This window comes from Leptonychotes weddellii, chromosome X, assembly GCF_054177405.1.
Source record: "Leptonychotes weddellii isolate Sample4059 chromosome X, ASM5417740v2, whole genome shotgun sequence".
Classification (NCBI taxonomy): Eukaryota; Metazoa; Chordata; class Mammalia; order Carnivora; family Phocidae; genus Leptonychotes; species Leptonychotes weddellii.
In genome coordinates this window covers 32,313,327-32,329,002 of record NC_138385.1, presented here as the reverse complement: position 1 = coordinate 32,329,002, position 15,676 = coordinate 32,313,327, and the positions used below count along the sequence as shown (strand labels likewise).

Below are 15,676 nucleotides of genomic sequence, written 5' to 3'. Positions count from 1 at the left end.
AGTGATTATTGGAATAACACCCAAATGGAAAATGACCTTGCATTTAAGGAGCAACAAGTTACCAGCCTACTTAATCCTCAGGAGATCTAGAGAGGGCCACGTAATTGAAGCCTGGGTGTTTCTCTGCTCACCAAGCACAGTCCTTGACTGCCCAGCACTGAATGAGAGGTCACTGAGATGCTATACCAGCAAGCCAAAAAACCTCCACATGCCTCTAGGGAGTGAGAGGTGTGGAGCAAAAAATAGTGGGTCCGCTGCTACCGAAGCCAACAGAACAGGGCTTAGTCCTAGATGACCAGTTCCAGAGGAGCTAGGGAGTTAGAGACGGAAAACCAACATTCCTAGGTATAGTGCAAAAATAAACACAGATGAGAAATATGTGTGTTTTGGCATATTTTTTCAGGGGTGGGGAGGAACTCATTTTTTCAGGCAAAGAAAGTCGGGAAAAGGGAGAGGAAGGAGCCCCACTAACACTCGAGCAGTTGTTTCTCAAAGGACAGTCCAAGTGCCACCCAAATTAGAATCACTGGCTGTTTGGGACACACGGAGGTGCTCGCTAAGGCCTACTGACTTCACATCTCTTGGACGGGCCCAGGTAGCTGCGTTGTAAACCAGCTCCTTGTACAATACCAAAGCAGAATAAAGTCTGAGCACTCTTGAGCCTTAGGCAGGCGCCAGGAGAAAAAGGACGTGCATTATTTCCCAAGTGAAATCTTACCTCTTTACTTGGATTCCTAGAAAAGTTGACCAGACTAGATCAACACTAGCCTTGTATCTAGATGCAGGATGGCTTGAAGAGCTATGTAGCTTGCTATGGCAGTCAGTGTGAGTAATCACAAAAGGAATTGGATGGACATAATGACTGGGAGTGTCCCTTTGGTGAGACTCTAAATCTTCTTGAGGGCAGGGATGAGGTTTTCAATGTATCTTACCCCAGAGTACATAGCATGATTTGAGAGACGTAACTTCACACCACATGCATGGATTTTCATGTTGATTCAGCTTCGTGTTGGAAAGAATGGTAGGCTATAATCTGGTTGGTCATGACCTTAGCTGCACATTAGACTCACCTGTAGAGACTTCAAAACAAACACTTATGCCAAGGCCCCATTCCTGGCCGATCCATCGACATCTCTGAGGGTAGGGCCCAGGCATTTGGTATTTACAAAAACCTCTCCCAGAAGATTCTGATGTGCAGCCAGAGTGGAGAAGCACTCCTCCAGCCTTTGTTGGTGTGAGAAAGACAACAAACCCCAAGGGCCAATGCTTAGCTTTTTGGACAGGTCATGGTTGAAGTTAAAGGTCATAATCACAGATGTGTTAGTCATGTTTCTGAGCAATCAGGAGAACTGAGCCAAACAGAGGAATAGGTTGAAGCAACATTAAGGTGAGTCTCCCCCTCCTTCCCTGTTCCCCGACCCCTTACAAAAAAAAATAACAAGGATTAATATTGTCTTGCTCACCCTTCCGGATGGTCCAAACGTGGACCTCTACCTGAGGTGGTCTCTCTGTCTCCAGGGCTATTTTTCTGGTGGTCTCCCCATCCTCCATGAACACAGACTCATACACGGGCATTGTTTCTTCTCCACAAAAGTAGCCCTTGCTGTCAAAGTTTTGGCCTGGAAGTTCTTCTGGAATCAGGAAGCAAGCAGAGGTTTGTAACGGCTTTCTAAAACCAGAAGCCAACTTCTAGGCATTCGGGCATCTCGCTGTTCATAACACCTCACACTCATCCAACATGGACAGTCAACAAGGACATTCTCACGAAGATAGAAGTCCCACCCAATATTTCCTTGGCTCAGTTTAGGCTGCCCTGTAACATCCACCAAATCACAAAGGGACACATGACCTTTCATTGAAGTCCACATGGCGAAAGAATCCACAGCTCCGCAGAGCCCTGACCCATCAAGCAAACTGGATCCACCCACCGCCACAGAGGAGGGGACCTTCATGAGGAAGAAGAATGTGGCCAGGTACAAATCTCTGAGGCATTTCAGGGTATACAGGATTTTCCGTGCTGGGTCCCGATCATGGTCTGTTTAGCTCGGTGTTACCAACAGAGACCCAGGAAATGGGCTGACAGAGCGCCTTGGTTAACTTCCCTGACATCACTTAGGTATACTTAGAAAACATTTATGACACTCACTTATGTGCATATACTTGCCCAAAGGATCTATCCAAATTGGCGTGACATTTCTGAATGCTCTTTGATTTGTTTGTAAGGGGAACGATAATACCGGATCAACACCAGTGCCAAAACCTAGATGTCAGATTAGTCATATGTACGCTATGCCAAATGAACAGTTGGGAGACACACACACACACAAAAAAACTGGTCAAATCCCTCAACTATGGATCATTTAAAGTATAATCTAAACTGTTGGATTTCAGCTTCCAGGCATAAAGATACCAGCCCCCTCATACTTCCCATTCCGCTCTGCCCTCCTCTTTCCTCAGCCCCCAACCAAAAAACCCCCCAAAAACAAACAAAAATGAAAACAAAAGCACACACAAAAAAACACAAAAAACAAAAAGCAAAGAAACAAAAAAAAAGAGTTTTTCTCCCATGTGGTTATCCATGAGTTAAGTTTCCTTGCTGGCTTTGTGATCTGCACCCTCTTCAGCTGTGTCTTTAAAGTGTACACTCAAATCAGGAACAACAAAGAGAAGCCATGGACACCCCAAAACTTGGAGTATGTGCAAGAAGTCATCTGTAAGATTATCTGATGAAACCACTGAGTGCCGGGTGCGTTGGATCTGTGACTCCAGTTAGGGACTCATTGTTAGCCAATTGGATGCATGTGGACCACAGGTTGGAATCAAATTGCTATTGCACATCTCTTGCTGACCTGATTAGCTTTCCCACCCCCACCACCATTTTGGCAGTGTAAGGACAAAACCAGTCTTCTCTTGATGATTCCAGGTTGGACTTCTCAGTTTGCAGGTCCCCTTGGAATCAAGCTTCCTTTCTCCTTTTGTCTTTTGTACTTATTTAATTACTTGATGGGCCAGGCTTTTTTGGTGATATGTTAGTAATTAAGGGATGTGTGCTAGCATTTTTCAAGTGGGAGAAGTGGGTCTCTGGGTATAGAGGGACCTCTATGTCTTTATCACCTTTAGAATGAGAGCTGAGTCAGTTGTTAAACTTTTTGCACCGGGGGTGCCTGGGTGGCTCAGTCGGTTAAGCATCCGACTGATTTTGGCTCACATCATGATCATGGGATGGGGTCCTGCATCGGGCCCTGCAGTCAGCTCGGAGTCCGCTTGTTCCTCTCCCTCTGCTCCTCCCCCTGGTCATGCTGTCTCTCTCTCTCTCTCTCAAATAAATAAAACCTTAAAAAAATTTTTTTGCATCAACTTAATACTGGCTACAGCTATAAATGCTACGTGATCTCCATGTTGGCACTGTAAATACCTGTGATGTGCTAAAAGTTCTCCCAGTGTCCTGAAGAGTCGCCTCGCACCTCCCCCCACCAAGAGCTTAATTTACTCAAGCAGCACCCCCCACACACACCAAGAGCTTAATTTACTCAGCAGGAGGGCTCTACAAACAACAAAATCCATCAGTGACTCAACCCTGGTTGGCGTCTGAAAATATTAAGAATAAACAAAGTATGCCTTTCAAGCTCCCCGGTGGGCGACATCCTCCTCATTCCACACCCTCCACCTCAAGGTGCTTTCTGATCTTCCGATCGTTCCAGGTTCACCTTGTTTCATTTCCTTTCAAGGAAGCCTGCTATGCTTCAAGTTATTTCTGGCCATTTCCGCTTCCCTTGAGAATGCTTGTATCCCAAGCTCTCCAGAACTAAGAAATTGAGAAAGCATTTCCTTATGGAGGTGGAGATGACTGGTGATGTATTATCCCTGCCCAGATAACTTTTAAGTCTCAACAGGGTCGTTTTCTGCTGTAAACCAAAAGGAGTGTGTAATTATGGGAATTCCAGATATCGGGGAGGTGTGGTGAGGGTGGGAGAGGAGTTGGGGAGCCTTCAGGCAGTGGAAGTCATACACAACCCTGTAGGTGGCCACTGGTGCACAAAGCCAGGCCAGCCTCTACCGGAACAAGGGCAAGAGAGAGAAAGAAAACTCCCATCCTTTATTTTGGCCCTCACTTGTGACTGGGGAAGCCTGCAATCATTTGTTAGAATGAAACTTTTGGCTGGATCATCAGTGAATTCTATTTCTCTTCCCTTCTCAACACAAATCTTCTTCCCTCTTCATTCTCTGTTCCTTTTTCTCTGTCGTGTATTGTTTTCTAAGAGGCTGAGGATGTCATGATCTTCCCCTTTCTCGCTCCTTCTATTACTCAGGACCCTACTCAAATATCGCTTCTTCAGAGAAGCCTCCCCTGGCCACTCTTTTGAAAGTGCCCACCCTCCCCTTCTTCACTGTCCCCTGATCCTGCTTGGTCTTTCTTCACGGTACCCATCACAACCTAAAATCACCTTGTTGTTTGTGTTCATTGTCTTTCTTCTCCCGCTAGGATGTAAGGATGATGCTGACAAGTGGCCTTAGTTAACTGGCTTGTTCATTCCTCTCAGTGCCTAGAACAGTGTCTTGCAGACAGTAGGCACGTAATACGTATTTCTGGATCAAATGCATGAGTGAGGACATGCTCCCTGATGCGCTGAGGTTTCTGAGGAGCTGGAACAGGTGCCCTGGTGTCTGTGGATGGTGACTCTTGGTAGGCGACGTGACTATCAGGCGTCAATTTGCAGACACCCCTGTCTGCCTCGCTGAAAGACAGGTACACAGAATGGGACAGAGACTGTCTCCTGCCATGTTGCTCCATAAGTTCTGTATCTATCTCCACACCCCCGAGCAGGGTGGCAAAGCCGCTCTTCTAGAGAGACAGGTTTGGTCCATCAGACTCTTTGACATATTGCCAGTTGGGATTCTGGAGGGCAGTTCTTTAAACAATAACCTCTTCTTCTAATTACAAAAGTAATACGTGTTGTCAGAAACTTGAAAAATGCAGACAAACCAAAAGAAGAAAATGAGAACTACCTATGGTTCAATCATCCAAAGATAGCCATCATTAACAGTCTGCCGTATGCCCTTCCAGCCTTTTGTTTTGGCCTAAGTGTATTATAAACACTTTCTTTTTTAACACAAGTGGAATCATATTGTTTTGTAGCGTGCTCTTTGTACTTAACCGATCTGTCACAAACATCTTTCCATGCCATTAAATCTTGGTCTACGATGATTTTTGCTGGCCGTATAATATGGCATGGTATGGCTATACCGTCATTTATTTAACCATCCTTGTTCTGGGTTCAGTTGATGGGTTCACTTCTTATTTGAATCACCTGCATCACTAAAGACCTAAGCATACAATGAAATGGGATTTGGTCTGAAGGGCTGAGATCAAAACTGGAATATTACCTAGTGGGGATGCTCAAAAAAATATATGTTGGCTAAGTTTGTGGTTGCCTGCTGATCATGAGGAATTGCCTCAGCTGAAGGAATACATGATTTAGCTCTCTGCCTACTTTGAAAATTTTTTGGCTTTTCGTATGTGTTTACAAAACTGCACGTAGGCATAAGAAATGATAGATAAATTCATGTGCAAGGAACAGACTCATTCATTCACTCCTAGAATGTTGGAGCTGGAAAGGCCCTAAGAAAGCATCCACTCTAATCCTCTCGTTTTTCAGAGAAGGAAACTGAAGCTCAGAGAGGTGCAGTGACGTTTTCTAGGTCACACAGGAAACCAGTGGCAGAGCCAGCATGAGATTTCTTGATTACCAGTCCCCAATGCTGTCAACCTCAACACTACAGACTATATTTTTATCTACATCATAGGCGTTAAAGCCACTATTTAATTAATTTGTTTTTTTCTTATCAGTTCAATATTTTCTACTGGCCTAGAAAAGACAATGGGCTGTAAGTGACCTGAATTTCAAACCTTGGGTTTCTTATCGATTTGCGTGACTCAGGGCCAGTCACCCAATACGCTTCAGTTTTATCTTTAAGAGCGCAATAAGATCATTATAAAATTGTAGCTTTGGACGGGAGCTTGGAGATTAATTGTTCCAAGCTTTCCATTGTACAGATGAGGTTGATGAAGGCCAGGGAAGATTTGTCACATTTCCAAGGTCACACAGCAACCTTCGCTCAGGCCCAGAACCCATGATCCTTCCACCCTACCTCACCTGTCTCCTGTCCTGTCTCAAAAGGGTCATGGATGTGACTGTGTTTGATGAGTTAAACGGTGACATCAATGATGGGTGCTACTGTTCTTCTGTATAATCCTCATAATCCGATTTCTCTGTAATTTAGAAAAGCCAGGCTGAAGTCTGGCACTTAGGGCTACGTGAGACCAAAGGTGTGGTAGACACAGGCACACCCCCAGTCTATTTCTGAGTAGTAAGTTTCTTCCAAGGAATCATCTTATCAGCCCTTCAAGAGAGGGGAGAATGAAGTTCATTGTTAGAACTGGTATCATTACAATGCTGTGACAGGTTGATTAGGTTGTTGATGCTCAAAGAACAATGAGAAGGACTCTGTGGGGATCTCAGTCAACCAAAGGCAGGGCTTCCAACCAACGCACCTTTTGCCTTTTTACCTGGACACACCTTGCAGCACTTTCCATCTATTTTTTGTGGATACTTGCAGGGGTATCGACTGGGGCAGTGGATTTTCTTACACTCTTGCTTGGTGATGTTACAAGTGCACAGCACACACTCCACAACGCCAAACGCCCGGAGGTTCGGGTGCCAGGACTCGCCATGGGAGTAGGTCTTTCCATTGGAAACACACACTGGAAGAGAACACAGGACTGGAAATTAAAGGCTAGGGAGCTGAAACGGGCCCCTGTGCTCAGAACCCAAGCCCTGAACCCCTTAAGACATCAAGCATCCTTTGTCCTTTTTGTGGCTGTTGGATGTACGTTGACAGAGCAGCCTATGTAACCAAAAACAAAAACCAACCCCCCCCAAACCAAAAAACCAGCTCAGTTCCTGTTCTACCATTAGCAACTACTCAGGGCCTTTAGCAGTGACCTCTGGATGCTCACAAGTGCCCAGGCCTTCGTGAGCCGTCAAGAAATAGTTCTGAAAGTGGAGGAACGTATCAATGGATGAAAGCAGAGTTCCATCTGCCCTGGGTACCTGATAAGGAACCGCTAGTAGAATTTAGTGTTAATACCTGCAGTTTCACAAAAGAGCTGTATGGCTCCTTGGCATGAAGATTTCCCAGAGACACTGGCTGCCCAGGGAGGCTAGATGCAGAAACTATTGCTCTTCCCAAAGGGCCAGTATTTCCAGATCCTGAAAGCAAACCCTTTCAGAATGTCACATGCTACGAGAGTCTGATCCACCAACACAGATGGGTATGGAATTAATGGCACTGGCCTCCCATCTGGCATGGGAAGGAAGGCGCTAATATGAGATCAAGAGGGAAAGGATCATGAAGGAAAGAGCCTTCCGTGCCTCTAATCTTCAGGCAATGTCCTCTGGCCCCCACCTCACAGTGGTTGTAGAGATTCCACAGCAGTGAATCACTGCCTGTCCTACAGATGGTCTTTGGTGGTCTCACATTTGTTGGGCCAGAAGTGAAGTCATAGGCTCCATGTTTTCTAAGGTGCCTTGCAAAGAGCAAGCATCTAAAGAACTGCAGGCCAAGGGGCCTATGAAGGGAAGGGGCCACAGGAACATCCTCTAATGTAAACCAACCAAAACATATCCAGCTCCCACTGTAAGACATGGAGCTAGGCTCCAGGATAAGAACTCCACTGGGTTGCAAACGGGGAGGGCAGAGAATAAGTTCTCTCCCTTTTTGAAAGTGCTGAGACATTCTGGAGATTTTAAGCCATGACTGGGACTGGGTGTGTTTCTCATTATTCCCATCACCTCATCATACCCAGGGAGACCTGTCGGCATCCCGATCAACAGTATCTCTAGGGTGGGTTGTATCACTTGAGGCGGGGCTAGGCTGGGAGAAAGAGCCCCACTTGGGGCGTTTCTAGGAACTGACTGATTTGGCCGCAAGACAACGGCCTCAGAAGGATGAATCATTGGGCTATTTCTTTCTCATCAAGTCCACTGGGTCACATTTGGAAATATGGATGATGTTGGCTGCTTTTTCCTGTCCTTTGCAAGTACTGCTAGAGTTCTAGGCGCTCTAGCAGGTCAATCCATGCAAAGATTTCCAAGAACCCGAGAACCTAAATGAGAGAATTTCCCAAACTGACAGGGAGATAGAACAGGGACTTGACATGTGGACTGTGAGGTTCAGGGCTGTGGATGGAATCACGTGACAAGACAGGCCAGATGTGTTGTTCTCTCTCCTGCCCCCACCCTGCCTCTCTCTTCCCTTCTAGACAATGTGATCAAGTGGGTACATAGTCTGCTTCAAGCAAATTTAGGCTGGAGTCAAGTTCAAAATGGCGGAGTCCTATCACTTCTCCCCTTTGACTCAAGCAGGGGACCAAGCGGATGCATCTCAGAGGGGCATGTCTGTTAGCAGGAAAGCTAAGGAGAAGGACAGATAGGACCCCCAGTGTTATATAGCCGGGTTCCCTCTCCCCTAAACATTTGGACTAAGAGAACAACCTAGACTGGGTGAGAGCCTGCACTCTGAGATGCAGGAGTGAGAGGTCAATGCTCTAGAGGGAAATGCAGCCTTCTCCCCACCAACAGACTCTCGAGATGATTCTGTATCATCCAGGTGGGGCACTGAGAGATGAGGGTGGGGGCAAGTGATTCTCCAGTGAACTATAATAGGTCAGGAAAGAACCACTGCATCCAAATCAATGGGAGCAATAAAAAAATGTAAACCAGCTGGGCCCTTTGTATGACACAGAGAAAATCAAGGGATGAGCCTCTGCCCTGAAATGAAGAGGCCTGTGGAAATTATGGGATTTAGGATTTTCAAAGTCCATTACCCCACAGGTTTTTTTAAGGCTTTGAAATACTTTCAGAGCAAATGGAATCTATTGGAGACAATTTAGGATTGAAAATCAAACTGCATTTTTACCTCCTACACCTCCGCATTTCATAAATTCTTATCAGAATGCCTTGGAATTTAAAAATAATACATTTCAAATCAAACCCAGATCGATAGTAAATATTTCTAATTCTTCTAATATATCACTATTTTTTATTAACAGTTTTATTTTGTATGTTCTTCTTTTAAACCTGTTAGTTTCAAAAGCGATTCAATGCTTTTTATCTGTAATCTGAAATTTACATCTAACTCGTAACAGATGTGATCAACTAGCTTTGGTTTGACCAGCTTTGTTGAGATTTATCGTAGGAGTTCTTTGTAACGGATTGTTTTTCACCCGTGTTATTCAATCATTTGGTTTAATAATTTATTACTTTTAACCCGTTCAGGGACCTGGCTTTGATTTGTTTCTCCTTTAAAGGAAACAAAACATGTTTGTGGTTTCATAAAAGGGAACCAGCTGAGCTCTTGCTCTGAAGAGCTGGTTGACAGGATGCCTAAAAAAGTAAGAAGCAGTCAATTGTTTGATTGAATTTCTCCTCCCCCTGCCACCCCTGCTACTGGGGTGAGGGTGGAGGCCGGGGAGCTCTGCGCAGGAAGGTCTGGGGCCACGGACGTGTGTGGGTGCCTGCCTGCAGCAGCTGGTCCGCCGAGTGGGCTTGCATGTCCCTGTTAACCTGATCAGTCCTCCTGGTGCGCCGCCAGGAGGTTTCTGGATTTCTTACTGGATTACTCATTTCTAATGACAATCGCCTCATGTGAATTAGAATCTCTGAGTGTGGGGCCCAGAATACGTATCTTTAGGAAGGGGCCGGGGGAGAATCCCAGGTGCCCTGAGGTATGAGAATTGCTATTTCTAAGGTGTGGGGTTAAGAGTTTCAAAAGCGTCTGGTGCTGAGTACCTGTGAATATCGGGTGCCCAGCCGGAAAACAAACCACCTCTCTTTCCATTAACGATCCAAGGAGCTTTCCCCAATGACCTGCGACCCCCTAGGGCAACTGCGGAAAAACGCTGGGGGCTGCATCAGGTTCACTGCTTTCTTGCCTTTTGTCCTCAATAAAGACAGATACACCTGAAGTAGAAACTAAGCTCTTTGGGAGACCGTTTAGGGAAGTCCTGACGGTCTCTTGGAGTCGCTTGTCCACACTCGCTTGGAGGCTTGATGGTAAGTGTTGCTCGTGTGACAGTCTGATATGCACAGGACACAGGGCCCTTTCCAGGTCCAGCCCTCCAAAGACGGGGGTGGGGACAGCGGAAGTCCTGCTGCGGAAGTGGTACCAAGGGAGCGTGTCCCTTACCTTGTCCGTGCTTGTGTTTGTTGTTGATGACAATCTGCACGATGGTGCCTGATGCTTGCTGGGAATCCATAAGAGCTCCTCGGTGGCTTCTGGCCCCAGGAAAGCGGGGCAGACCTCCAGCCTGTCGGCTTGGTGGAGGGTCGTAGTGAGAGCGGTGGTAGGAATGTCTCTGTAAAACAAGGAAAAACTCAGTCCCCCAAAGCCACCAGAGAGAAGGCAGGAAGGGAATGACACACACATCGAAGCCGTTTGATGACTTCTAGTGATGATCTGAGCCCTCTGATCTTGAATTAACTACGTGTCCACCCACACCGGTAGCCACAGAGGGATATGAAGTAAGAACAGCCTTGACAGCACGCTGAGATTTCTCTCTCTCCTTGCAGAAGACTGGGCAAGCTTCACAGACAAACCTCGGAGGGAGCAAACAGCCAAAAAAAAAAAAAGGGGAAATAAAGTGTCGTTCCTGCCCCCAAGAATCTTACGTGTAAGAGTTAAGGTACTAGCCTGCAAGGCAAGGCAGAGTGGGACAGAGACCACAGGGGAAGTAGAAATTGCTATGCGAAGTAGGAAGAGAAAGAGAACTGGCTGGGAGGGTTTGTGACCTGGGCCATGAAGGGTGGACAGGCAGAGTTGATGGGGAATATTCCAGGCAGCCATTTCCAAGTTGAGAAGGTGTAGCAGAGAAAATAGAGTCCATAAAAGGGAACATTTGAAGGATAACATTCCAAAAGCGGGTTGCAGCCAGATCATGGAGCACTTGAAATGACAGGCTAATAAGGGGTGAGGACTTGGGGCGCCTGGGTGGCTCAGCCGTTAAGCGTCTGCCTTCGGCTCAGGTCATGATCTCAGGGTCCTGGGATTGAGCCCCACATCGGGCTCCCTGCTCGGCGGGAAGCCTGCTTCTCCCTCTCCCACTCCCCCTGCTTGTGTTCCCTCTCTCGCTGTGTCTCTCTCTGTCAAATAAATAAAATATTTAAAAAAAAAACAACGGGTGAGGACTTTATTCAGTAGGCTACAGAGGTAAGGGTGTGGGAGCCTTTGAAGGATTTTTTTTTAAAGCAGGGAAAGAGTCAGAACTGTGTTTCCAAGCACTGATCCTTGATTATGTATAGGGTGAACTGGATAGGAGGAAGAGATGGGACCCAAGGATAGTCCCGATAAGATGCACTGAGACTCAGGGGCGTCTGGGTAGCCAGTCGTTAAGCATCTGCCTTCGGCTCAGGTCATGGTCCCAGGGTCCTGGGATCGAGCCCCACGTCAGGCTCCCTGCTCAGCGGGAAGCCTGCTTCTCCCTCTCCCACTCCCCCTGCTTGTGTTCCCTCTCTCACTATGTCTCTCTTTGTCAAATAAATAAATAAAATCTTAAAAAAAATGAAAACCGGGGCACCTGGGTGGCTCAGTTGTTGGGCGTCTGCCTTCAGCTCGGGTCATGATCTCAGGGTCCTGGGATCGAGCCCCGCATCGGGCCCCCTGCTCAGCAGGAAGCCTGCTTCTCCCTCTCCCACTCCCCCTGCTTGTGTTCCCTCTCTCAAATAAATAAACAAAATCTTTAAAAAAAAAAAAGAAGCACTGAGACTCTCAATGCAGCCGATGGCATGAATGAATGAATGAATGAATGTATGCATGCTGTGGTCCCTAATAAAAGCTTAGAGTCTTGTAGTCCAAATGATGGAACCATTGCTCTCGGCACCATTCTGCTACCCACCCCTCTCCCAGGAGCTGGGGAGCATGAAGGCAGAGGAAGATGGAATGAATGAAGACTAGACCCTAAATCGAAAAGCCAAATAAATAACATTGTGTTTTAGGGGCAACTGTTAGGGGTAAAGGAGGGGTGACCCACTAAAAAATCTTTCGCAGGCCATTAGAAAGATCCTTATATTCAGTGTTAGAAATGGCAGGGGACCTTGGAAGGTAGTTATGAGATCCTCTAACCCCACCAGCCCATAAAACATTTATTATAGTTATGTTCCATAGACACACATGTTGCAAATTTAGCTTTGGGAATTATCATTACTCTCTTGGGTCGGGGGAGGCATTGGTGGGAGAAGGGGAGAGAGAACAGAAGCCGGAGGAAGAGAAAGAGAACATAACTCTCTAAATCTAAGAGTCCATGCCAATGCATTACTAGAAAATCTCACACAAATAAGAATTTGCATCAATTTATTCTCATGTACACAGATGGGATTCTCAGTGCAAATATTTTTCGTTCCCACAATGGCTCATATGTCTTTCTCACTCGCATTCCACAAAGACCATTACAGATTGTTCCGTCCTTTCTGGAGTTTGGCAAAGTTTTGCCAAAGGAACACAGAGAGGACAGTTTGGCTGGTGGGTGTCCTACCAATGATGCTAAAGGGAGGGAGTTCAACGGGGCTAGAATTTGCGAGAGAAAAGGCCACTGACCCAGGATCAGCAGCAAGTACAAGAAGTTCTGATTCATGAAGGAGAGAACAAAGTGAAAAGCTGTTCTTTGGTACCAGGCACTCAGACCCTGGACATACGGTTAGGGCAGAAAAAAAGATTCAAAACCAAAACCAAAACCAAAAACAAAGAACAACAACAACAACAACAAAAAACACAAAAAAAACAAAAAACACAAAAAAACAAAAAACCTCAAGGATTTTGATCAGCCCCCCAGAACCTCGCCTTGTTTAAGGCTTTTGTTTTACACACAGAGAAACTGAGGCCAGAGAGGAGAGGGGTTTTATTTAGGGTGATGGTGAAGATTGAGTTTTTGGAGATGGCAGTTGAGTGAGGATGGATGGAGGGGGAGGAAGATGAACAGGAAGAGGAGGAGGAAAGGAAGGATAGAGCGGGAGAGGGAATGTGTGGTCAAGCTCAGTGGGCTGCAAATATTTGGCTAAAAGCTGCCTGAAGAAAATACAAAGTCTGCCAAGATAGGGGCACCTGGGTGGCTCAGTCGGTTAAGTGTTCAACTCCTGGTTTCGGCTCTGGTCATGAACTCAGGGTCTTGGGATCGAGCCCTGCATTGGGCTCTGCGCTCACTGGAGAGTCTGAGAGTTTCTCCCTCTGCCCCTCCCCACCTCAAATAAATAAATAAATCTTAAAAAAAAAAGTTTGCTAAGATAGCAAAGTCCAGGGGCTCCTGGGTGGCTCAGTCCATTAAGCGTCTGCCTTCAGCTCAGGTTATGATCCCAGGGTCCTGGGTTCGATTTCCGCATCGGGCTCCCTGCTCAGCGGGGAGCCTGCTTCTCCCTCTCCGCCTGCTGTTCCCCCTCCTTGTGCTCTCTCTCTCTCTCCCTCTCTTTCTCTCTGTCAAATAAATAAATAAAATATTAAAAACAAAAAAGATAGCAAAGGCCACTACAGTTTTCACAACCGGGGGGTAGGGGTGGTGATGTGTGATTTTGATTGAGGGTAATGGCTCTTTTAGAGTTGTTCCCCTAAACAAAGGAACGAAAGAGGCTTACCAGAGACCATTCTGACCTTGTACCTTACAGCAAGGAAGAAAAAGACATTAATGCCTTGGAGTGAAACTGGAGCTTATCTTCAAACCCAGCTGTGAACAGCCTGCTTGAGAGAGCAGGTCAAGACTAGTCAGGTAGAAATGGCCATGTAGCTATGCTTTGTTTTATTCTGCTCAATATTTTGGCATTATTTGATTTCCTGACTTGAAGTGCTGATAATTCTCTCAGGCTTTTTTTTTTTTAAGATCGCTCTATCTATCTATCTATCTATCTATCTATCTATCTATCTATCTATCTATCTATCTATCTAAGTAATCTCTACACCCAACATGGGGCTCAAAATCACGACCCAGAGATCAAGAGTCACGAGCTCCTCCAACTGAACCAGCCAGGTGCCCCTATCTCAGGCTTTTGAGGTGCTTCTCACACACTTCTTTTCTGGTGGTTGGAAAACCCCCATTATTGTAGAAAGTTCCCCAGGAATTTCTTCCTTACTTGTCCTAAGGTCTAAGATGGAAGGGTTTTATTGGCAGAGACAGGAAAACAGGACAGTTCAGGAAAAGCCTTCGAAGTGCCTTCATGGCTGTGAATCTAAAGTTATCACAAAATAAAAAGTTAATTTACAAAATGTCTTCAAAGGGGCACCCGGGTGGCTCAGTCGGTTAAGCGCCTGCCTTCAGCTCAGGTCACGATCCCAGGGTCCTGGGATGGAGCCCCGCATCGGGCTCCCTGCTCAGCGGGGAACCTGTTTCTCCCTCTGCTGCTCCCCCTGCCTGTACTCTCTCTCTCTCCTGTTAAATAAATAAATAAAATCTTTTAAAAAATGAAAAAATAAAAATAAAAAATGTTTTCAGAATGTGTTGTAATTCACACAGCCATGAGCGTATTACAGCTTCATCACTGGCCCCCTGGGACCATCCCTGTCTGGGAGACACTCGGGCCAGTTTCCTTCCCAAACCATTGTTCTGACAATGTGTGTGAGACATGGATTTCTATCTGTTTCCTATTGTTTCTATCCCTAAAGTTTTCACTTTTCTAATGGTAAATCTCTGAGTAATCTTTTGGGGGTAAAATCAGAGTTTGGCTGTCATCCAAAACAAAATTCTGCTTGTTTTCATGTTTTGGCTTTCCACCCTGTGTCTACTTCTCCCTCCCTATAACATACACACACACACACACACACACACACCCATGGTACTAGGACCATTGAATGTGAAATTATGATCTAGAAACCATTTCAGGTTTTTACAAAGGAGCCATAATTGAGCCACTGGTTGTCCTTCCTGCACACTTCATAAAACTTGGTAAAGGGACTTGGCAAAATCAAGCAGTCACCTGTGTTCCTATCGAACGGAGGTTTTCGAGGGTTCCCTGTAAATACGAACGCTCTATTAAAGTGACAGTCTACCGGATTGGCAATGTGTTGTTAGGGCTGCCATTTTTGATCCCATACAGAAAGCTGGGCCTGCAAAAGATATTCAGAAGGGCTTCTCCTACCTTCTCATTTTTGGCTGGTCAAGAGCCAGCAACGAGTTTGAAACAGCTCTCTCTGATTTGGGACAAATGCCTGTACGTTAACATTCATGAAAAGCCCCTCACACACATTTCGTCCCACCTGCAGTACCCATTCCTTCAACTCGTATTCCTTGGGTGCCAACTCTGTGCCAGGTACATATTTTTCTCTTACTACAGTTGCTATTTATCATTCAAATCACATCCCACAATATCTACCCCTTTTGGAACAAAGGAAAATATTTATTTATAATAAAGTGGAACCATCTGGACATTTTGGTCTACTGGGCCCATATGTTTGTTTCTAAAGATAGGTCTTGAACTCCTCTGGAAATCAATAGCTACTTCAAGGCCCTGCATTCTGTACCTGACCTCTTTTGCTACAGAAAGTACGGGATTAACTTCAGCCCCGTTGCCAGCAGTTTCGGAAGAAGGACGAGACTGAAAGACAAGGGTGGAGTTGGAGGCAGCATAAAACGAAGTCAAGA

The 15,676-nt window shown here is 45.9% G+C and overlaps 1 protein-coding gene across 11 annotated transcripts in view; it reads right to left on the bottom strand.

Annotated features, from left to right (window-relative positions):
* Positions 1 to 15,676, bottom strand: part of CHRDL1 (chordin like 1) — a 120,452-nt gene that overhangs the window by 11,926 nt on the left and 92,850 nt on the right. For 6 of the 11 annotated variants that reach the window (XM_081808412.1, XM_081808401.1, XM_081808403.1 and 3 more), the window contains 3 exons: positions 10,249 to 10,417; positions 6,554 to 6,763; positions 1,464 to 1,631 (listed from right to left, as the gene is read on the bottom strand). In XM_081808412.1, coding sequence (XP_081664538.1) covers positions 1,464 to 1,631; positions 6,554 to 6,763; positions 10,249 to 10,417 — 547 coding nt within the window. The remainder of the gene's footprint in view (positions 1 to 1,463; positions 1,632 to 6,553; positions 6,764 to 10,248; positions 10,418 to 15,676) is intronic. The other 5 variants (XM_081808405.1, XM_081808406.1, XM_081808407.1 and 2 more) reach the window with 3 other exon arrangements.